Source organism: Jaculus jaculus, chromosome 21 (genome assembly GCF_020740685.1).
Source record: "Jaculus jaculus isolate mJacJac1 chromosome 21, mJacJac1.mat.Y.cur, whole genome shotgun sequence".
NCBI lineage: Eukaryota > Metazoa > Chordata > Mammalia > Rodentia > Dipodidae > Jaculus > Jaculus jaculus.
In genome coordinates, this window is record NC_059122.1 from 10,156,490 (window position 1) to 10,180,832 (window position 24,343).

Here is a 24,343-nt window from a genome sequence, read left to right on the forward strand (position 1 = left end):
TGAGACTAACCTCTCTCTACCCTGCTGCCTCCCCCCTCCCCCCCCCCCAGTTTTCAAAGGCAAAACCCAAGTAGGTTCTAGAATTGTCCAGAAGGCTGCAGCATGGGGCATGAGGTGTGATGTGTGGGCTTCTCGGGGTATCACGTGAGCTCCTTGTGCTCTTGTGGCTGAAGTTGATTTTGACAACCTAGTTGAGGCATTGTCCAATTTCTCTACTGCATAATGACCAACTTCTCCCTGAGAACGGATGGACGGGAGGTGGGAAGATGCCTCAAGCCCTGCAAACCTTCCGGTTCTCCTCAGACCTTCCCTGGAGTCATCACTGCGTGTTACTGATGCGTATCCAGCCAGGGGTCGTGAAATGCTCATAATTTCCACCCTCTGGTCACTGGCTGGTCAGCTCTCGCCCCCCCCCGCCCCCCCCCCCCCATGTCAGGGTAGATGCACGGATTTCTGTTCTTCCAATGATCTCTCATTTGTTACCATCCTCTTTGGACTGCTGGTGCCTTCAGCATGCCTCTATAGCCTTGTAACATGCCCTTCGTCAGTTTTGCTTTGCGTACTTTCTCATTTCTGGAAGAAAACAGTCGCTTAGGTTTACCTTGTAGCTCTCTTTGCCCCAGCTCCAAAACCTGAAATAGAAGGATACAAAACACTCTAAGTAGAAGGTATTTGTTTTTAAGTTTTTAATTTTTTTGGTTTTTCGAGGTAGGGTCTCAGTCTAGCCCAGGCTGACCTGGAATTTGCTGTGGAGTCTCAGGGTGGCCCAGAACTCTCGGCGATCCTCCTACCTCTGCCTCCCTAGTGCTGGGATTAAAGGCGTCCGCCACCACCTGGCTCTTTACTGTTACTGGGTTTCTCTGCTTCTAGGCTCTTTTACTGAACAGAGCTATGAGCTATTTGCATATAAATAGGCATTCAAATACAAATGCATGCCTATTTACAGACGGTGAGTTTTTACACCAATTTCCGATCTTCATCCTGGTGTCCTTTCCCTCCCTGCTTCCTTTGTAACTTTAAGTCTCTCGCGTCTTCAGAACTTTGGCCTCCAGGAACATGGGTGCGCAGAGTGGCTTGCTTAGTTCTATGACAAGTCTGAAATGTTTCAAAATTGCTCTGCCTGTCAAGAACCAAAACAACAAGAGAAAAACTTGAGAAGTAGCCTGGCATACACGTGGCTGTCATCTTGTCGTTGGCCCAAGACCGGGGGCCGCAAGGTCCAAAACCTGACCTCTTTTGATCTGCTCTCAACTTGTACAGCCATGCATATGGTCAGATCTCCCTTTGACACACAGTCAAGTTAATTTGCTTCAGTCTGCTTCAATATAGACTTCCCATCCCTATTAATTTTATTTTTTAGTTACATCGAACATTAATATTTTTCTCAACGTACATATTATATAAAAAGCCATACTCGGGCTGGAGAGATGGCTTAGCGGTTAAGTGCTTGCCTGTGAAGCCTAAGGACCCCGGTTCGAGGCTCGCTTCCCCAGGTCCCACGTTAGCCAGATGCACAAGGGGGCGCACGCGTCTGGAGTTCGTTTGCAGAGGCTGGAAGCCCTGGCGCGCCCATTCTCTCTCTCTCCCTCTATCTGTCTTTCTCTCTGTGTCTGTTGCTCTCAAATAAATAAATAAATAATTAAAAAAAAAAAGCCATACTCAGGTTCGATTCCCCCAGGACCCACGTTAGCCAGATGCACAAGGGGGCGCATGTGTCTGGAGTTTGTTTGAAGAGGCTGGAGGCCCTGGAGCACCCATTCTCCCTCTGTATATATATGCCTCTTTCTATAATAATTAATAATAATAATAATAATAATAATATATGCCTCTTTCTATAATAATAATAATAACAACAACAACAACAATTTTCTGCCACCTGGCCACTGCACCACCCAGCATCTTGCTAAGTAGAAACATATCAACATTTTCTGGCTCCTTTGTCCCGTTTCTTTTTTGTAAAGGTGAGCAGATTCTTACTTTCTTCATTGCACAGAAGGTAACTTGCTCCTGGTATTGAGTCAGGCTTGGTAACTGCCCGGTTTCTTTTGTCTTCCCGATCTCTCGTACTGTTGCCAGGGCTGGGGTTGGGTCCTTGACTTGAAACCAAGGCTTCTTGCCCAGCCTTTGAAAATGCTTGTCCCTTGCTGATAAACCACCTGCCCTTGTGCAGCCCAGGCTGCACGCTGCCAAGTCCCCATTTAGGGACGATGACTTCTGGAACTTTCTTCATTGTCTCTTTAGACCGGAATTTACATCTTTCTTTGCCTACCATGGAAGGCTTCTAGCAGTCTGAGATGTACTTTATTTTAGACTTTTGTTTTGTTTTGAGGTAGGGTCTCGCTCTAGCCCAGGCTGACCTGGAATTCACTCTGTAGTCTCAGGGTGGCCTCGAACTCACGGCGATCCTCCTACCTCTGCCTCCCGAGTGCTGGGATTAAAGGCGTGCACCACCACGCCCGGCAATTTTAGACTGTTTTAGTTGAGGTGAAAATTATATAACATAACATAAACTATTGGAGAAGAGGCTTTTGTGCTGTTTGCTGTAGAGAATAGTGGCCACCGTCTCTAATTCATTCCAAAATATTTTTTGGTGGCACTGTGGCTTGAACCCAGGACCTTGAGTATGCTAGGCAAGCACTCTACCTCTGAGGCATGCCCCAGTCCTCATTCCAAAAGATTTTTATGATCCTCAAAAAAAAGAAAAAAAACCTTGTACCTATTAAGTAGACACTCTTATTACCTGCTCCACCCCTCACAGCCAGTGTTCTGGCTCTGATTTGTAACTGACTACATATATATCTATATACATATTCAGAGAGAGAGACTGAGAGAGAGAATTGGCACACCAGGGCCTCCGCCACTGAGATGGAACTCCAGATGCTTGCACCACCCAGTGGGCACGTGCGACTTTGCGCTCGCCTCTCCTTTGTGTGTCTGGCTTACGTGGGATCTGGAGAGTCAAACGTGGGTCCTGTGGCTTCCCAGGCAAGTGCCTTCACGGCTGAGCCACGTCTCCAGCCCTGTAACTGCTTTTGTTTGACTTTCTTTGCATGACCTGGTGTTCCCAAGGTTCAAAAGTAACGGAATCAGAAATGTACAGAACGTTCATAGCAGCCACGTGGCAAGTAATCTGCAGCCGTTTCCCCAGAGGACCGTTTGGAGGGGTGGAGGATGCACATCCGGGGTGCTTCGAGTTCGCTCGTGGGCTTGTTTTTATCACAGAGGTGGGAACGTCCGTGCTTGGTGTTGCAAAGTGAGGCAAGGCCGTCTGTTGTTGGCCCCCCACCCCATCACTGGACATGGGGTTCAAACTGTAGCAGCAGTTCATTAGACAGAATGCTCTTAGTGGAATGTTACATAATTCACATTTAGATTTGAAGAGCTCATGATAAAAAAAAAAAACCTGACACACTTCAGGAATATTAAATTACTATAGATTGTGTAGAGCAAAAAAAAAAAAAAGGAAGAAAGAAAGAAAGAAAGAAAAAATGTTATTGAAGCATTTCAAAATTCTAGACAGGCCTGAATTTAACTGATAGGATTTCACAGCTTTTACTGGGGAAAATGATTTGAGTTGTCACATGGTGGCTGGCCCCAGAGGACTTTAATCTCCTTAATTACAAAGAAATGAATTTCCCAAATAATTCGGAGTAACTTCACAGCATTTGCTCAACCTCTGGCTCCTGGAAAATTAAAGAGGCTGGCGGGGGCCGCATGCCTGCGTTCTCTACCCGATTCCTTGCTTCTGTTTTCATTCAGAAGGGCTCTGGGTTTAAATTTTCTTTCAGGAGGGTTCTGGGTTTAAGTTTTCATTCACAGTGGCTCTGGGGTGCTGCAGGGGAATACTACAGAATTCACAAGTAATGCTTATGACATTTGAACGCATCACAAACAAGCGACTCTCGGTAGACCCCTGGGAAGGTGGTAGATTGTGAGGGCTTCTTTTTAAGTCAAAGGGGAGAAAGTGCTCCAAATTGTAGCCAGTTTGTACCTATCACCTTTTGGGAATCATTGAGATTATATAGGTTTATGTATTTAAGTCCTTTTCTGTTTTTATTTATTTGCAAGGAGAGAGAGAGAGAGACAGAGATGGAGAGAGCGCGAGAATGAATGAGTGCCAATGCACATAAACTCCAGACACAGGCAGCAGTTTGTATATCTGTCTCTACCTGGGTACTGGGGAATCGAACCCCGGTTGTTAGTTTTGCAGGCAAGCGACTTAACCACTGAGCAATCTCTCCAGCACACACCCTTTTTGTTTTTATGAATTATATACCTTCCGTGTACAGGACCGGCAAGATGGGGAATCTTAGATCCTACGACTTCCAACAGTTTGTATCAGAAAACACGACGTACCCCGTCTCAGTTCCTCTTCTGTGATGTCCGTATATGGACATATATAATCACACATGAGCCCTATTGTGGCCATCAAGTCATGCAGGGAAAAAAAAATATATATATATATATGTGTGTGTGTGTGTGTGTGTGTGTGTGTGTATATATATATGTGTGTGTGTGTGTGTATATATATATATATATATATATATATATATATATATACTTCTTTTATTGAGTGTATCAAATAAATTTATTGACGTGTCAGTGACAAGTGTGATCTCGCCTCATCCCCCAACACTTTCATAGATTTGGGAAGGTCAGCCTCCCAAAGGTGTGCCGTTGGGGAAACTGAGGCAAGAGTAGGCAAAGTGCCTTTCTCAGTTCACAATGGCTGGTTAGGAGCTGAAACTGAGCTGGGGCCGAAAGTCAGGTCATTCCATCCATGGGGAGGGATTCGTGTTTCCAGAGGGATCAGAAAGTTTCTCTCAGGCGTGGACGCTGGAGGACGATGGGAGAAAAGACGGGGGACATAAAGCAGGACCTGGGACGGTGACCAGGCGCGCCAGGCGCTTCCTCCGCTTAACCCGACCGTTGATGTCAAGCCTTCGCTCGTGACAGTTCTTTGGCCTTCAGACCCATCCATTTGTTGGCTCACCCGGTTCTGGAGGACCACTTGGCTCCCTTCGCTGGCCGTGGTCCTTCAGGATTCCGCAGGAACAGCACTCAGGCCTGTGCAGACTTGAAGGAGACTTATCCAGGCCAAGGGAGCATTTGCCCTGTGCGCCCTCGAGAGGGCCGGCATGCCTTGTGCCCTGTGCAGTGTTGCCTCTCTTGTGTGACTGGCACCTGGCACCTCTGCCCTTCTGAGGCTCAGAGGACTAGAAACAGGCTGGCATGGTTTTAATTTTTTTGTTGTTTGTTTCTTTGTTTGTTTTGAGGTTTTACTCTAGTTCAAGCTGACCTGGAATTCACTGTGTAGTCTCATGGTGGCCCTGAACTCACGGCGATCCTCCTTCCTCTGCCTTCCAAGTGCTGGGATTAAAGGCGTGCGTCACCACACCTAGTGATTTGCCTTTATTATTATTATGTTTGTTCAGTTTTATTTGTTTACTTGAGAGTGGCAGACAGAGAAAGAGGCAGATAGATAAGAGAGAGAATGGACACGCCAGGGCCTCCAGCCACTGCAACTGAACTCCAGATGCCTGCGCCCCCTTGTGCATCTGGCTGACTTGGGTACTGGGGAATCGAGCCTTGAACTGGGGTCCTTAGGCTTCACAGGCAAGTGCTTAATGGCTAAGCCATCTCTCCAGCCCTTTATTATTTTTTTAAAATATTTTATTTATTTACATGACAGAATAAGAGAGAAAAATAGGGAGAAAAAGAGAGGGAGAGAGAAAGAGGGAGAAGGAGAAAGAGAGAGAGAGAGAGAGAGAGAGGAGGGAGAGAGAAAGAAAGAAAGAAAGAGAGGGAGGGAGGGCATACCAGGACCTTCAGCCACTACAAACAAGCCCCAGACACACCTGTCACCTTGTGCAGCTGGCTTACGTGGGTCCTGAGGAATCGAACCTGGGTCCTTTGGCTTTGCAGGCAAACGCCTTAACCATTAAGCCATCCCTCCAGCCCTGATGACTTGTTCTTGGCCACAGTTTCGTAAAAAAAAAAAAATGCCTGCTGGTGTCAAGAGGCCAATGTTCACACCTGGCCCACAGTGCGTTCTGGCAAACATCCACTGTAATAAAGTCATAAATATCAAGGCCGTGGCCAGTGTTTGCCTTTTGCGATTCTTCGAAATCTTATCAACTCACTTCAGTTCTTTTCTGATTCTGTCATCTCACGTGAGCTGGTGTCTCTGGGAAAGGGGAACGGGAAGCGAGTGGTGGGGTTTGGATAAGGCCCCAAATGTGGCACAGGGTGTTCTCGCTGTCTCTGGTTTTGTGGACCCACTCTGTGAGACAACTGTCTGTTTTCCTTAGTGGTAGCCTTACGTCCTGTGGTACAAATTTGTACGTTCGGAGATATATCTGAAAAAAGAAAAAGGAAAAAGGAAAGGGCTGGAGAGATGGCTTAGCGGTTAAGCGCTTGCCTGTGAAGCCTAAGGACCCCGGTTCGAGGCTCGATTCTCCAGGACCCACGTTAGCCAGATGCACAAGGGGGCGCACGTGTCTGGAGTTCGTTTGCAGAGGCTGGAAGCCCTGGAGCACCCATTCTCTCTCTCTCCCTCTACCTGTCTTTCTCTCTGTGTCTGTCGCTCTCAAATAAATAAAAAAATTAAAAAATAAAAAGAAAAAGGAAAGCAATCTTAGTTTTAGAAATCCAGATCAGGCTGAAGTGTGCCCGTATTTAAGCTTCGATATAATTTTACGTGGCTTTGGCATTACAGTTAAGGGCCTTGAGTCGTTACTGTTTCCGAGCTGAAACGGGCCCTGTCACGAAGCTGGTTCTCGCTCTGTGCAGCGAGCCGACGACCGGCTGTACCATCTCGGAGCCCTTTCGCAGTAGCTTCCACTCGCCGCTCTTGCAGAGCAAAGCCTGGTGAAATGTCAGCTCCCAGGTGGAGCTGGCAGGTAGCGCCCGGGAGAGGCTGCTCACCAATGCCCGACATTCCTGCGGCTCAAAAGAGACGGGACCTGGCAGTGTGCTTGGAGAAGGGAGAACATAGTGCCAGTAAGGGCAGGGGTAGCGCATAGGGAGTGCCGAGTGAGGGCATCGCGAATCAGTGCTTAGCGAGTGCTCAGTGCATAGTGATCACTTAGGGAACGTACAGTAAGTACTTAGCGCATAGTCAGTACTTAGTGCATAGTGATTACTTGGGGAGTGCACAGTAGGTACTTAGTGAATAGTCAGTACTTGGGGAGTGCACAGTCAGTACTTAGTGCATAGTGAGTACTTAGGGAGTACACAGTAGGTACTTAGTGCATAGTCAGTACTTGGGGAGTGCACAGTAAGTACTTAGTGCATAGTCAGTACTTGGGGAGTGCACAGTAGGTACTTAGCCCATAGCCAGTACTTAGGGAGTGCACAGTAAGTACTTAGTGCATAGTGAGTACTTAGGGAGTGCACAGTAGGTACTTAGTGCATAGTGAGTACTTAGGGAGTGCACAGTAGGTACTTAGCCCATAGCCAGTACTTAGGGAGTGCACAGTAAGTACTTAGTGCATAGTGAGTACTTAGGGAGTGCACAGTAGGTACTTAGTGCATAGTCAGTACTTAGGGAGTGCACAGTAAGTACTTAGCCCATAGCCAGTACTTAGGGAGTGCACAGTAAGTACTTAGTGCATAGTGAGTACTTAGGGAGTGCACAGTAGGTACTTAGCCCATAGCCAGTACTTAGGGAGTGCACAGTAAGTACTTAGTGCATAGTCAGTACTTAGGGAGTGCACAGTAAGTACTTAGTGCATAGTGAATACTTAGGGAGTGCACAGTAGGTACTTAGTGCATAGTGAGTACTTAGGGAGTGCACAGTAGGTACTTAGCCCATAGCCAGTACTTAGGGAGTGCACAGTAAGTACTTAGTGCATAGTGAGTACTTAGGGAGTGCACAGTAGGTACTTAGTGCATAGTCAGTACTTAGGGAGTGCACAGTAAGTACTTAGCCCATAGCCAGTACTTAGGGAGTGCACAGTAAGTACTTAGTGCATAGTGAGTACTTAGGGAGTGCACAGTAGGTACTTAGCCCATAGCCAGTACTTAGGGAGTGCACAGTAAGTACTTAGTGCATAGTCAGTACTTAGGGAGTACACAGTAGGTACTTAGTGCATAGTCAGTACTTAGGGAGTGCACAGTAAATACTTAGTGCATAGTGGGTACTTAGGGAGTACACAGCAAGTACTTAGTGTGTCGTGAGTACTTATTGAAGACGTGAATCTGTGCATAGTAAGTACTTAGGGAGTGCACAGTAAGTACTTAGTGCATAGTCAGTACTTGGGGAGTGCACAGTAGGTACTTAGTGCATAGTAAGTACTTGGGGAGTGCACAGTAAGTACTTAGTGGAAGGTGAGCACTTATCAAGGGCATAGTGAGTACTTAGGTAATGCACAGCAATACTTAGCGCACAGTGTTTATTGAGGACACAGTGGATTAGTGCATAGTGAGTACTTAGCACGTAGTGAGCACTTAGAGCATAGTGAGTACTTAGGGAATGCTCAGCAAGTACTTAGCACATAGTGAGGACTTATTGAGGACATAGTGAATGCATAGTGAGTACTTAGGCAATGCACAGGAGGCACTTAGTGCTCCCTGAGTACTTATTGAGGACACAGTGGATTAGTGCATAGTGAGTACTTAGTGCTTGGTGAGTACTTAGTGCATCATAAGTGCATAGTGAGTGCTTTATAAGCACCTGGTGAGCACCTACTGCGTGCATACGAAGCGCTAGCTGTCACTCACGTGGCCACAGTGTCGCAGTTGTCCCCGTTCTCCTCCTGGTGGGTGTCTGAACTTCATAGTACTGTGCGATGCACACTTGGGAGATCATGAATGAATGAAATCCATGTCGGCTCCCTCTCTCTCTCTTTCTCTCCCCCCTGTCCTCTCTCTTTCTGCCCTCTCCCCACACTCAATGCTCATTGGCTCTTTTAGCTGGGGGAAAACCTGACATAAAAATGGGCTCGCTCTGGGCTGGAGAGATGGTTTAGCGGTTAAGCGCTTGCCTGTGAAGCCTAAGGACCCCGGTTCGAGGCTCGGTTCCCCAGGTCCCACGTTAGCCAGATGCACAAGGGGCGCACGTGTCTGGAGTTCGTTTGCAGAGGCTGGAAGCCCTGGCGCGAACATTCTCTCTCTCCCCCTCTATCTGTCTTTCTCTCTGTGTCTGTTGCTCTCAAATAAATAAATAAATAAATAATAAAAATTAAAAAAAAATGGGCTCGCTGGGGCTGGAGAGATAGCTTAGCAGTTAAGCGCTTGCCTGTGAAGCCTAAGGACCCCGGTTCGAGGCTCGGTTCCCCAGGTCCCACGTTAGCCAGATGCACAAGGGGGCGCACGCGTCTGGAGTTCGTTTGCAGTGGCTGGAAGCCCTGGCGCGCCCATTCTCTCTCTCTCCCTCTATCTGTCTTTCTCTCTGTCTGTCGCTCTCAAATAAATAAATAAAAAATGAACAAAAAATATTTTTAAAAAAACGGGCTCGCTGGAAGGTTTCTCAGCCCCATTTGTCACCTTGCCCTTGGAGCCCCAATTGCCCGTCAACTCCATGTCCCCTCTCATGCCTGCCAGCGAGGGACGGACGGATCGTGGCTCTCTGTCCCCCGCGAGCCCCTCTTGAGCTTAGCTGATGGGTGAGCGGCCCTGCTGGCCGGCAGCGTCACCAAGGGGGCTGGCCAGGAGACGTGTCTCTGTGCTGTTTGCTGGCTGGCGTCTCGTGCCTTCGGCTAAGGAACACGGGGAGCACAGAGCTTTGGAAGGGGGCACCCCCTTTGGAAAATTCAGACGTTTGCATGCCTTGGCGTGTCTTAGCTGCAGAAAGTGGCAACTGCTGCTTCCCTTGGCTGGGTCAACCCCACCAGTGGCTCCCGTGAGAGCAGTTTGCCCACGCGGGCGCCAGTGCTTTCTTGATCCATATGCCAATCCGCCCCCACCGTGGTAAAGCTCAGTTCCGACTCCCAGGGGCCGTGACCTTGACCGCGCTCTGTGCCTTGCTTTCCGCAGCTCTCCGACAGAGTGAATGACGTGTGCGGCGTGGGCTGTCGTTCCTGAAGGGAGGGCCCTATCTCTCGGAGAGGACCCTCAATGAGCCTGGCCGAGGCCCGGGATCTGCGTGAAGAGGACTAAGGATTAAGTAGGATGTCAGCTGAGACAGAACTTCCAGCAGCTGTGAGAACCAGCGCCAAGAAAGACTCCAAAAAGAAAGGTAAGCCCAGGCTGCCCGCGGGCCCCGGCCTTGGACATCTGCTTTCCTGGGCAGGGCCCGGACGTTCCGTTACACCCCCAAGGGGCTGTTGACAGGCGCGCCGTGCAGGTGATTTGGGGTCATCCTCCGGGGTAAGTCCCCGATTCTTTTCACGATATATATACTGAGCGCTTTCAGGGGTGTCCTCCGAGCAGCAGATCGGGAACCGTGTCCCCCCCCCCCATAGGCTCATGCGTGTGAACGCGTGGTTGCCAGATGGTGGCACTGTCTGGGAAGGTTCTGGAATGTGTAGGCGGTGGAGCCTCGCTGGAGGATGGGTTATCAACGTGGGTCCTGGGGAACCGAACCGGGATCCTTCGGCTTTGCAGGCAAACACTTTAACTGCTCAGCCATCTCTCCAGCGCCATGTCCTGTATTTTTTATGAGGTAATGCCTTTGAAGTGACACCTCTTGCTCCTCCGTGAGTCTCGGCCTATGCAGAGTGCCTGGGAAGGGGGTACCTCGTAATGACGTCATGAAGACATCAGGCCAAGAGCCTGTCACTTTCCCTGTGGTGAGGAGAGTTTGGGGCCCTGGCTTTATGATCATGCCTTTTGTGGGTCCCCTGTTGTAATTAGAAGCAAGATACTGTGGCCCTTCATATTTGTGTGTGTGTGTGTGTGTGTGTGTGTGTGTGTGAGAGAGAGAGAGAGAGAGAGAGAGAGAGAGAGAGAGAGAGAGAGAGAGAGAGAGAGAGAGATCCATATGGTTCAGCTGTTTCCCACTCCTGTCTTCTCAGCTATATACAAGGGCATTAAAAAAGCTCTTTCACAGGCTGGAGAAATGGCTTAGTGGTTAAGGCGCTTGCCTGTGAAGCCTAAGGACCCACGTTCGACTCTCCAGATCCCATGTAAGCCAGACACACACAGAGGTGAGGCAAGCGCAAGGTCGCACATGCCCACTAGGTGACGCAAGCATCTGGAGTTTGATTGCAATGGCTGAGGTCCTGGCATGCCAATTATCTCTGTCTCTCTCTCTCTAAAATAAATTTAAAAAAAAATTAAAAAGGTGTGTGCCACCATGCCTGGCTTTTGAAAACAAATGAGCTCTTTCAAGTCTTAAAATCAGTCTATATGGATTTACAGATAATCAAGATGCCCTTGGCCTCTTTGGCAGTGGCTTGTGGGCACTTTCTCTGTGACGGTGTAGTCATGTTCTGTGGTGGCATTTGTCTGGTACTCTGTATGAAGCAAAAGACAAACGCGTGACCCAAAACTTCAAGAAGATATGGAAAGTTTGGTTTGGGTATTTATTTGGAACACACGCATATCTGGAGCTAGTCCATTTCATTCTCTAAAACTCAACGTAAACCTTATGCTTTATGTGTTATCATCTAAGAATAATTGAAGAAGAGCTTGTGGGTGAGGAGACGGGACTGGGGAGAAATGCTGAGTGTGTGGGGACAGGCCGGGACATCTGCCGCAGACGAAAATCGAAATGCTTTTGCAGTCGACAAACTGACAAAGTTACATTTTTTTCCATTTTAACCTTTCCTCTAAACTCACCCTCTCAAATGCTTAATACACTAAAACTGTATCTTAGGGTGTATTTTTTCTTTCATTTGTAATCTTTTTTTAAAATTTTTTATTTATTTATTTGAGAGTGACAGACACAGAGAGAAAGACAGATAGAGGGAGAGAGAGGGAATGGGCGCGCCAGGGCTTCCAGCCTCTGCAAACGAACTCCAGACGCGTGCGCCCCCTTGTGCATCTGGCTAACGTGGGACCTGGGGAACCGAGCCTCGAACCGGGGTCCTTAGGCTTCACAGGCAAGCGCTTAACCGCCAAGCCATCTCTCCAGCCCCATTTGTAATCTTGCCGCGAGGAAACCAGGAGAGTTCAGGTTGTCATGGTTTGGGGGTTTAGCTAAGGATTTGGGGCTGGCCAGGAGTGTGAAGGATCCTTTTTCACCCTCTTCATCTTATCTCCTAAGAAGCTATAAAATTAGCAGCAAGTACACTCGAAGAAAGCCTGCGGCTGCCGGGATTTTGAAGTGGGGGCAGGCAAGCCCAGGTACAGAATTCTGAATTTGCAACTTCCTTACTTTGTCACCGTAGCTGATCCGTCCACCTTGCTTGAGCTCCAGTTATTACTGTCAGTGACTGGCCGTGAACCACAATTGAAACAAGATAAATAAAATAACTCCGATAGCATTTAGGTGCTCAGCAAACGTTATCTGTGTTCCTCCTCTTTATTAGTTTATCCCCTCCCTTACTTCTTCTCTTCTCCTTTCTTCCCTGTCATCTTTCTGTATTTCACTCCTTTTTCCTTTCTCTTTGTGTTAAAAATATTTTATTTTTATTTGTTGATTTATGAGCGAGCGAGTGAGAGAGAGTGGGCACACCAGGGTACCTAACCACTGCGAAGGAGCCCAAGACATATGTGCCACCCTGTGCATCTGGCATACTTGGGTTCTGGGGAATTGAACATGGGTCCTTAGGCTTCACAGGCAAGCACCTTAACCGCTAAGCTATCTCTCCAGCCCTCCCTTTTCTCTTTTATCATCACATATCTTAATCATCTTGAGCTCCCCTGACAAAATTCCACTGGCTGACTGGCTGAAAATGTAGACATATATTTCTTTTTATTTTATTTTTATTTGTTTATTTATTTGACAGAGAAAGCTGGGGAGAGAGAGAGAGAGAATGAATTGGCACCCCAGGGCCTCCAGCCACTGCAAACAAACTCCAGATGCATGCGCCCCCTTGTGCGTCTGGCTAACGTGGGTCTGGGGAATCGAACCTGGGTCCTTTGGATTTGCAGGCAAATGCCTTAACCACTAAGCCATCTCTCCAGCCCAGAAATATATTTCTTACAAAGTACTAGAAGTCTAAGGGTAAGGTGCCAGGCCATTTGAGCCCTAGCAAGGCCTCTGCTCCTGGCTTGGAGATGGATGCTGGATTGCTGTGCTCTCACATGAAAGATAAAGAGAACAAGTTGCCAGTCCAGTCCCCTCCTTTCCTCTTTCTCTCCCTCTTTCCTCCTCCTACTTCTCTCATTCCTATCATGATGGCCCTGCCATCATAATCTCTACTAGCTCTAGTTATTTCCCAATGATTGTGCCTCCCAGGGTTTAGTGCTTCCACATATGATTTTTTTTTTTATTTTACATAGATACAGAGAGAAAGAGAGAGAGAGGAGAGAATTGGCACACCAGGGCCTCAGCCACTGTAATCTGAACTCCAGGCGCTCGCGCCACCTACTGGGCATGTGCGACCTTGCACTTGCCTCACTTTTGTGCGTCTGGCTCACGTGGGATGTGGAGAGTCATACATGGGTCCTTAGGCTTTGCAGGTCAGCGCCTTCGCCGCTGAGCCGTCTCTGCAGCCCCACATATGAATTTTGGTGGAACGTGAGTATTCAGTCTATGGCATAGTCTTCTCTCTTTCTTCCTCTTCTTTTTCTTCATTGCCATTGTTATGACCACAGTCTTTCCTCATGTCTAGTTACAGCAAGGAGGCTTTGGAAAGGTACATTAACTTGTCTCTTCCAGAGCAATATTTCAGTTGCGTTGAGCAAGTTTTCATTGTGCAGTGGTGATAATCTTTATTCCACGTGTAGTTGTACAGCCCAAGGTAGTATTCAAGCATATGCACACCTTAAAGATAGAGACTAGAAAGTGTGGGAGGGAATTAACATGGGATTTTTTTTATAATCATGGAAAATGCTAATAAAAATTAAAAAAAAAAAGATAGAAACTAAGGGCTGGAGAGATGGCTCAGTGGTTAAGGCACTTGCCTACAAAGCTTAACAACCTGGGTTCAATTCCCTGGGACCCACGTAAAGCCAGATGCACTAAGGGGCACATGTATCTGGAGTTTGTTGGCAGTGGCTGGTGGCCCTTGGCATGCCCATTCTCTCCTTCCATCCCTCTCTACCCCTTCTGTCTCTACATGGAAATAAATAAATAAATAAATAAAATTTTAAAAATATATTAAAAATTTTTTTTGCTTTATTTTTATTTATTTGAGTGTGACAGAGAGAGAGAGAGAGAGGGAGAGAGAGAGAGAGAAAATGGGCATGCTGGGTCATCCAGCCAGTGCAAACAAACTCCAGATTCATGTGTCACCTTGTGCATCTGGCTAACGTGGGTTCTGGGGAATCAAGCCTCGAGCCGGGGTCCTTAGGCTTCACAGGCAAGCGCTTAACCACTAAGCCATCTCTCCAGCCCTAAAAATATATTTTAAAAAATAACAAATGATTATGTGTGGTAAACAGTGTTTGTTCATGGTTTGTTCTGCACTTTTGATTATAGAATGATAATTATTCTATTAAACAAATGTTATTAGCTTGGCTAAAAGACCTTTACATCAATAGTTTCCATATTCATATTGAATCTTGAATCTTAAAAGCTTATTAACTCCTTCACTACTTTCTGCCACTCCTCTCGGATCTTTATTGAAACATGTAACATGAAGATAAGTTTGTACTTTGTTTTATTCCTTAAGTGATGTGTGTCTTTTTTTCTGGTCTTATCACATTGCTGGGGTCTGTGAACATATTTGAATTTTTACTTTTTATTTTTATTATTTTTATTTTATTCATTATTATTATTATTAATTTATTTATTTATTTTGGTTTTCCGCGGTAGGGTCTCACTCTACCTCAGGCTGACCTGGAATTCACTATGGAGTCTCAGGGTGGCCTCGAATTCTCGGCGATCCTCCTACCTCTGCCTCCCGAGTGCTGGGATTAAAGGCGTGCGCCACCATGCCTGGCTCGTCTGTGAACATATTTAATAATGATGGTATCCTTACCATTTTTCTACGTTGACAGAAATTCTTCTAGATTACATTTGAATGCGATTTAAGTTTTAATGAAAGATTTTGGTTTTTTTTAGTTCTTTACTGAGTACTGTTTTAACAATACTTTGCACATTGAATTTGTTTCCATGTTTGTATGTTTGGTGCTTTTATTGTGGTAGAATTCATTGGTAGATTTTCTAGCCTTCATTTCTGGGGTCCACTTATTTAGTCAAAAAGTACAATTTTTTGTTTTTGTTTTTCAAGGTAGGGTCTCACTCTAGTCCAGGCTGACCTGTAATTCACTATGTAGTCTCAGGGTGGCCTTGAATTCATGGCGATCCTCCTGCCTCTGCCTCCCTAGTGCTGGGATTAAAGGCGAGAGGCACCACGCCCGGCTAGTATGATTTTTTTTTAATGCCCTGTTAGATTTGCCTTGTTAAGTGAAAACATGTTTATTTTTCCTTAATCTACATTTGTCATCAGGATTGGTATATAATTTTCAGTTTTTGAAGCACTTACATTTGGTATTAAAGTTACATGCCCTTGTATGAATGTTGACAGACAGGAGAGATAGCCAATAGTATCTAGGTCTTTCTGAAAAAATGTATTACTTTTTAGATCATTTTATTTAACTTGTAAAAAGCTATATGTATTTGGTACTGAAATGAGAAAAGAGGAAAAAAAAATCACGTATACTATCACAGTTCAAAATTAGCTACCATTAACATTCTACAGTTTTTCCTTTGGGATTTCAATGTTCTAGAATAATATATGCTTGAGATTACACTATTTTTATCATTTTATATCCCACTTTTTCATTTGATATCATAAGAGTATTTCCAAAATTATTACATGTTGGTTGCCAAATACAAGAGAGTTTTGCCTTCCCTGTGAATATTTAGATGGTTCCTGGGAAGATATTTTTTTTTTTCCTTAAAAATGAATACCCAGAAGTTGAGGGCATTTCCTGTGGGGGAAAAATGGCATTAAAAAAAAAAAAAGTTAAGACTGAGAGTCGTGATCTATGCCTTTAATCCCAGAATTTTTGAGGCTGAGATAGGAAGGTTTGGGCGAGTTTGAGGCCACCCTGGGGCCACATAGTGAGTTCAGGTCAACTTGTGTGAGGATACCTGGAAGAAGGGGAAGGGTAGTTAAGAGCCTCTGTAGAGTGTTTCAAGAGCCCAATGCCCTGTGCTTTTAACCAAGACTTTTGAAAGCACGCCAGGCCATTTCAAACACAAGTCACACTGGGGCATATTTCTTTGAAGAATGAGTTTCTAGACAGGCCGCGTATGAAATGTAACTACAGTATTCACAATTCAAATAAGTGATGGAAGTGGTGAAAAATAAAGTCGTTTTCTTCATTTCATTTTTTATTGGATGTGTCACCACGCACCCGACTTGTCAAACAGCGCCCGTTTCAAGGAGTGCGCCTTGATGGAGGGCCGGAGGATGAGAATTTATGCTTTCAAGTTCATTACCTGCCATCAGAGAGGGACAGTCAGCTGGAGCCATTCTTATTATTTGTAATTTCACTATTAGGGAACCCAGGGAAGCCTAGTGAAAGTGTGGGTCTCATGGCCAGTAGACACAGATATTTCTCAGGGCGGAGCCTGGAATTTCTCTCTCCCAGAGCCACTGGGTAGCTTGGCATGTGTGAACAAAACTGGCTTTGGCCCTGGGAAGACCCACGTCTTCACTGTAAGTCTTCTGCTTAATCTCTGGGTAACCAGAGGCATGCAGTTTAGCTTTGGAGAGCCTGGTTTTGCTTGTCTTTAAGGGTGTGTGCGTGTGTGTGTGTGTGTGTGTGTGTGTGTGTGTGTACCCTCATGCACATGTATATATTGGATGGGCAAGGAAAGCATCTTGGGATTTGCCATGTTTGTGGCTGCGGTGGTTTGATTCCGGTGTTCCCCATGAATTTAAGCGTTCTGAATGCTAGTTCCCAGCTGATGGAGATTTGGGAATTGACACCTCCAGGAGGAACTGTATTTTTTGGGGTGGGCTATGGGTGTTATAGCCAGTGTCCCCTTGCTGGTGTTTGGCACGCTCTCCTGTTGCTGTGGTCCACCTGATGTTGGCCAGGGGGTGATGTCCACCCTCTGCTCATGTCGTCATTTTCCCCTGCCCTCATGGAGCTTCCCCCTCGAGTCTGTAAGCCAAAATAAACCTATTTTCTCCCCAGAAGCTGCTCTTGGTCGGGTGATTTCTGCCAGCAATGCGCACCTGACTGCCACAGTGGCTTTTCTAAGTGGTGTCTTCTCTTTCTGAGATCACGATTCTACCTTGGGTCCCCTTATTTTCTAGAAACTCCATCCATGTTTGCATTAGAGGTTCACCTCTGAGGCTTGCTATTAACAACAGCAACAAGAAGGAGCCAGTTCATGGTCTCCTCCCGGAGGATGTTGGCTGTAGGAATCAAGGCCCCCCAACAGGATCTGGAGAATCCGTGGTCACGTGACAGAGGCCCTTGCTTTTTGGAGCCACCCGCAAACTGGGTCCGGAACCCGGCCTCAGTGAGCCTCAGTAGCCTTGCTAACTTTAGCCCTGTCTCCGCACATTCAGGCCAATTGCGGGTGAGGATTGGTTTGGGTAAAGTCACACCTGGGGACCTGACTGCTCAAAAGGTCCGTTAAACCCAGTAGATCACCTCTGAGCCAAATCAAGCTGGTTGAGATCCTTGCCTGCGTGCCTCAGTAGCTGTACTGACCTTAGAGATTTTCCCCTAGAAAATTGGGGCCAATTTAGGGAAGGATTGGTTTTAGTAGTCACATTCAGGGTCCTGAAGGTCAATGATCACTAGGATATAACCTCTGTTAAAATAAGCCTAGCAACCAGGCGTGGGTCTTTAATCCCAGCACTTGGGAGGCAGAGGTAGGAGGATCACTATGAGTTCGAGGCCAGCTTGAGACTACATAGTGAATTCCAGGTCAGCCTGGGCTAGAGTGAGACCCTACCTCAAAAAATAAAACACTAAATAAATAAAAATTAGTTTAGCACTTGAGGACTTCTGAAATGCCCTGAAAGTCATTACCCTACTAGATTCTCAGGAGACAACAAGAGCAATTGTGTGTGTGTGTGTGTGTGTGTGTGTGTGTGTGTGTGTGTGTGTGTGTGTATACATATATATGTATATATATATATATATATATACACTTTAAAAATTATTTATTTATTTTTTGTCTTTTTTGAGGTAGGGTCATACTCTGGCTCAGGCTGACCTGTAATTAACTATGTGGTCTCAGGGTGGCCTCGAATTCATGGTGATCCTCCTATCTCTACCTCCCAAGTGCTGGGATTAAATGTGTCACCACACCTGGCTGTTTTTTGTTTATTTTTATTTATTTATTTATTTGAGAGTGACAGACACAGAGAGAAAGACAGATAAAGGGAGAGAGAGAGAATGGGAGCTCCAGGGCCTCCAGCCACTGAAAACAAACTCCAGACGCATGCACCCCCTTGTGCATCTGGCTAACATGGGTTCTGGGGAAATTGAGCCTTGAACCAGGGTCCTTAGGCTTCACAGGTTAAGTGCTTAACCACTAAGCCATCTCTCCTGCCCATATTTTTTTATTTTTTAAGAAGAGCGACAGAGCGAGAGAGAGGAGAGAGAGAGAGAATTGGCGTGCAAGGGCCTCAACCACAGCAATCGGACTCCAGACCCTTGCGCCACCTAGTGGGCATGTGCGACCTTGCACTTGCCTCACCTTTGTGTGTCTGGATTACGTGGGATCCGGAGAGTTGAACATGGGTCCTTGGGCTTCGCAGGCAAGCGCCTTGACCTCTAAGCCATATCTCCAGCCCTTTATGTATTCTTTTTCTTGGGAAAAGAATCATTGTATGTAGCTCATTTATCATCCATTCTGTCTGCTGCTCCTGTGCTGGGGACAAGGATGGAGCAGCAGCTTGGGGCCCGTCAACACACTGGGTGTGTGTTCACCCTCCGGCCACCGAGCTCAGGTGCTATATCTTGAGCCAAGTCCCCTCTGACTATGAACTTCCCCCTTCCTCAGACACTGTCGTGGTCAGGTTCTCATGGCTGGTAGAAATCACCCGACCAAGAGCAGCTTCTGGGAAAAAAAGAGGTTTACTTTGGCTTACAGGCTTGAGGAGAAGCTCCATGATGGGAGGGGGAAACGATGGCTTGAGCAGAGGGTGGACATCACCCCCTGGCCAACATAAGGTGGACAATAGCAACAGGAGAGTGTGCCAAACAATGGCAAGGGGACACTGGCTATATAACACCCATAAGCCGGCCCCCAACAACGCACTCCCTCCAGGAAGCATTAATTCCCAAATCTCCGTCAGCTGGGGACCCAGCATTCAGAACACCTGAGTTTATGGGGGGGACACCGGAATCAAACCACCACAGCCACCAGATGGTTATAGAATTGGTGTCTGCTTGGCCAAATCTGAACCACACCTGAGACATAATTGTTTTTCTCTATTCCTCACAAGTGGTTCCCCAGTCCCAGCCCATGACCCCAAGCTTGGAGCTCTGGGGTATCGAGAAGAGCTGGGCAGGAGACACCTGCTCAGCCTTTCCTAGCCTTAGCTTGCCCGTCTGGGCAACAGTGGCTGCAGCGAGGATAGGGAGGTCACGGATACAAACAACTGAACATAGCACCCCATCTGTGACCCCAGCCCAGGGAACCTTCCCTTCCTCCCATGCCTCCGGTTCCTAGCAGCCGGGGAGGAAGCATGTGTCAGTGCCTTAGGAAGTAATGAGAGGGAGAGATGTGTAAATAGGCGGGGGAGGGGAAGGGCAGAGATTCTAGTTCAAAAAAAACTGAATAGATTAAAGAGGAGGCAGAGGGAGGAGGATCTTCATGAGTTTGAGGCCACCCTGAGACTGCATAGTGAATTCTAGGTCAGCCTGAGCTAGACTGAAACCCTACCTCAAAAAACCAATAATAATAATAATAATAATAATAATAATAATAAATTGAAGAGAACTACAAAGAAATTGGACCATGTTGTCAAGCATCTTGCAATTGCCGTCCTTCTGTATGCGGGTCATTTCAGATACATTGTCCTTCATGAGTCTAAACCTTCTTGTCATCACTTTGAAGTGTATTAGAAAATTGTGTCCAGGGGCTGGAGAGATGGCTTAGCTGTTAAGGCGTCTGCCTGCAAAGCCAAAGGATCCAGGTTCCACTCCCCCAGTACCCACGTAAGCCAGATGCACAAGGGGACGCACACGTCTGGAGTTCGTTTGTAATGGCTGGAGGCCCTGGTGCGCCCATTCTCTCTCTCTGTTTCTCTCTACCTGCCTATTCCTGTCTCTCTCTCTCAAATAAGTAATTTTTTTTTTTTTGTGGATCCTAGCTACAGATGACTGGGCTTCTGCGTAAGAATGAAAATACTTAGTAGCAGAGGCTAGTAAGTTAAAAAGGAGACATAAAGGGAAGAGAAAGGAAGGGAGGAGGGTACTTAATAGGTTGATATTGTATATATGTAAGTACAATGATTGAGATGGGGAGGTAATATGATGGAGAATGGAATTTCAAAGGAGAAAGTGGGGGGTGGAGGGACGGAATTAACATGGGATATTTTTTTATAATCATGGAAAATGCTAATAAAAAGTAAAAATTAAAAAAATCTAAAGCAGAAAAACAATTTTTTTAATTGCGTCCAGAGCAAACAAGACCCTGGGCCCCAGGACATGTGACCCATGTGCGGGTACCACAGACTCCAAGGTCTGTCCAGGGCTGACTGTCTTCCTATGGCTCCGTGGGTGACAGTTAAGGGACATGACAATTGCAGCTTTCTTCTGGAGGCAGAACGGGACACAGAGCCTTGTGAATTTACGGCCCTGCTCTGTCTCGGCAGGGTTCTTGATCTTGGTGAGCTAATTGTTTTCTACTGACTATGTGACTTGCAGCCTTTAAGTACCCTATATCAGGGATTTCATTACAAGGAAACATAAATTTTTCCGAGGTTGGTCTGCAAAGCTCATGTGGGCGTAGAGGCTGGAGGTTGAGGCCAAGCCATCAGCTTCTTCATTGGTGAGGCCATTGTCACATCCTGTGACACCGGGGGTGGGGCGGGCGGCGGGGAGACTTCTGTATTCTCTGTGGTCACTGGTCCTGAATTTATTACAGGACACCTCACCCAGTGTGGTCATTTCCTGAAGACAGAGTCATTCCAACAGCGTCCCTTCAAGGTCTTCTTATTCTGACTGGCTCGCTTGTGAGAAGTCGAGCATCCTCAGCCCTTCGCCCTCCCCACGTTTCCCCCGTGAGTTTACCCTCTTGTCGGGCAGTAGACCCGACGGGGCAGCCCAAAGCCTTCGGACGTGTGGCCCCCGCAACCTTCCTTTGCCCCTCCTGCCCTGATCCACACTGAGGTCTCCAAGTTTCAGGGCGGCCCTCTGATGGCTTTGTGCCAACTCCACTCTTTTGTTTTTAATATTTTATATTTACTTATTTATTTGACAGAGAGAAAGAGTGAGAGAATGGACGCACCAGGGCCTCCAGCCACTGCAAAGGAACTCCAGACGCGTGCGCCCCCTTGTGCATCTGGCTAACGTGGGTCCTGGGGAATCGAACCTGGGTCCCTTGGCCTTGCAGGCCTTAACGGCTAAGCCATCTCTCCAGCCCCCAACTGCACTCTTCTTAGGTCATCTCTCTGACCCTGGTCACTTGGTGATCCTTGGCCGCCCTCAGCACTCAGTAACCATTTTCCTGGGCTGTGTCGTCCTTCACATTTAGAAAAATCCTAGCATGAATTCATCTTGAACTATGAGTCTATGTGACCAGCTACGTGTCTTCCCTATCCACTCACTTTTTCTCTCACTGCCGTAGTCCTAAAGGCACTTCGAGCGAGCGCGCTAGGTTCGAAGTCCTTCGTGGCACAAAACACCTGACAAAAGTCAGTTGACCGGAGGAAGGGTTTAGATCAGCGTATAGCCCCAGGTTATAGTCCAGTCATGGGCCAGGAAGGCCTGACAGCTGGAGCTTGGAGGATCTGATCACAGTCAGTCCACAGCCAGCTCTGTTTGTTTGCTTTTTTATTTTTATTTATTTATTTATTTTTTTAATTTTGGTTTTGTGAGGTAGGGTCTCACTCTGGTCCAGGCTGACCTGGAATTAACTCTGTAGTCTCAGGGTGGCCTTGAACTCACGGCGATCCTCCTACCTCTGCCTCTCGAGTGCTGGGATTAAAGGCGTGCGCCACCACGCCCGGCACGCTTTTTTATTTTTTAAAATATATTATTTATTTATTTGTGTGTGTGAGAGAGAGAGAGAATGGTCGTGCCAGGGCCTCCGGCCACTGCAAATGCACTCCACGTGCATGCGCCTCCTTGTGCATCTGGCTTATGTGGGTCCTGGGGAATCGGACCGGGCTCCTTTGGCTCTGCACGCAAGCGCCTTAAGCGCTAAACTGTCTTCTCCAGCCCTAGCTCTCTTGTTTTTATATAGTTCAGGACTTGAGCCCACAGTTAAGATGGATCTTCCCACCTCAACTAAACCTAGTCAAGCTACCCCCAGCCACACACACACAGGTGATGTGGTCCCACCGAGCTGGCAATCGGTATAAAGCCCGTCAGTTTTACCTGTCATCTAGACCACTCTGCACCCTCCCACACAGTCTGGGGGCTCTTATCTCATTCAACCCCCCACCCCGGGATTCCAGGTACATGCTCAGTACAACAGAGTCTTGGTCTGGCCACACCCTGCTGAGACACTCCAGTCAGGGGCTCCGGCTGCCCTCAGGACAGCCAGCCAGCCTCGCTTATAACTCTCATCCTCTGGCCAGGCCTTATCTTCCCGGGCATCCTTCATAATGATACTCCACTGAGGGGCTCCCCAAATGAATTTCACCTCCCTGGCCCTACTGTGTTGTTTTTACGTTTGGAGTTTCACATGTGCCTTGCCTTCTCCTAAGAACATTGTTTGTTTGTTTATTTGAGAGTGACAGACAGAGAGAAAGAGGCAGAGAGAGAGAGAGAGAATGGGCGCGCCAGGGCCTCTGGCCACTGCAAACAAACTCCAGACGTGTGCGCCCCCTTATGCATCTGGTTAACATGGGTCCTGGGGAATCGAGCCTCGAACCAGGCTCCTTAGGGTTCACAGGCAAGCACTTAACCGCTAAGCCATCTCTCCAGCCCAGAACCTTGTTTTTCTATCTTCCTGTCAAAGCTGACTGCTCAACATCTGATTTCAAGTCAGGTAATGTTTTCTCTACTAATGCTTTGTTGGTTCATCACCTATGCCCTGTGCCCTCACGGTGTCCCATATTCATCATTATAATATGTCGGGGCTGGGGAAATGGCTTAGCGGTGAAGGCGTTTGCCTGCAAAACCTAAGGACCAAGGTTCGATTCCCCAGGACCCACGTTAGCCAGCTGTCCAAGGGAACACATGCGTCTGCAGTTGGTCTGCAGGTAGCTGGAGGTCCTGGCGCGGATCATTCTCTCTCTGCCTCTCTCTCTGCTTGCAAATAAATAAATAATTTTAAACACATGATTATAATGTGTCACTTTAAGCATTCATTTCCTCCTCTTTTCAGCCTGTAGGCTGGCAGTTCTCCGGGAGGAGAGATAATCTGTTTGGTTAACCACTTTATTTCTACCAGCGAGCACCAAGGTTTTGAGTGACCACCCAGAAACCTCTCCTGGCCACCGGAGAAAAACCACACTGAGTCGGGAGTCTTTTCGAAGCAGGAACTCGCAGAAAAAAAACTCGCTTGATTGCTATGAGCAGTTGTCTATATCATGTTGGGGATGAAGGCGGGGATTTTAGGATGGGGGAAGAGGCAAGGGTCAATATTAAACTGAAACTACTGAAATGGTAATTTCAACTTCTGCATGGAAGTGGCAGGCCAGAAGCCATTAGGCATCTTGCTGAGTCCTAGCTGGCCAGAGACAGGTCGCCAACCTTTAGCTAGCCTCAGGAAGTTCCACTAGGCTTCACACCTGGGCCTTTCAGGGCCCAACACTTCAGTGTCTTTATTTTTAAAAATTTTTAGTTTTTTCAAAATTTTTTTAATAAAATTTTTGTTTATTTATTTGACAGCGACAGACACAGAGAGAAAGACAGATAGAGGGAGAGGGAGAGAGAATGGGCGTGCCAGGGCTTCCAGCCTCTGCAAACGAACTCCAGAGGCGTGCGCCCCCTTGTGCATCTGGCTAACGTGGGACCTGGGGAACCCAGCCTCGAACCGGGGTCCTTAGGCTTTACAGGCAAGCACTCAATCGCTAAGCCATCTCTCCAGCCCAGTTTTTTCAAATTTTTTTTATTAACAACTTCCATGATTATGAAAAATATCCCATGGTCATACCCTCCCCCCCACACTTTCCCCTTTGAAACTCCACTCTCCATCATATCCCCTCCCCCTCTCAATCAGTCTCTCTTTTATTCTGATGCCATGATCTTT

The 24,343-nt window shown here is 47.0% G+C and overlaps 1 protein-coding gene across 4 annotated transcripts in view; it reads left to right on the forward strand.

Moving 5' to 3' along the window:
• Dab1 (DAB adaptor protein 1) overlaps nucleotides 1–24,343 on the forward strand; it is a 1,267,233-nt gene that overhangs the window by 944,949 nt on the left and 297,941 nt on the right. For all 4 annotated transcript variants that reach the window (XM_045139320.1, XM_045139318.1, XM_045139319.1 and 1 more), the window contains one exon: nucleotides 9,979–10,180. In XM_045139320.1, the coding sequence (XP_044995255.1) occupies nucleotides 10,114–10,180 (67 nt within the window). In that variant the 5' untranslated portion in view covers nucleotides 9,979–10,113. The remainder of the gene's footprint in view (nucleotides 1–9,978; nucleotides 10,181–24,343) is intronic.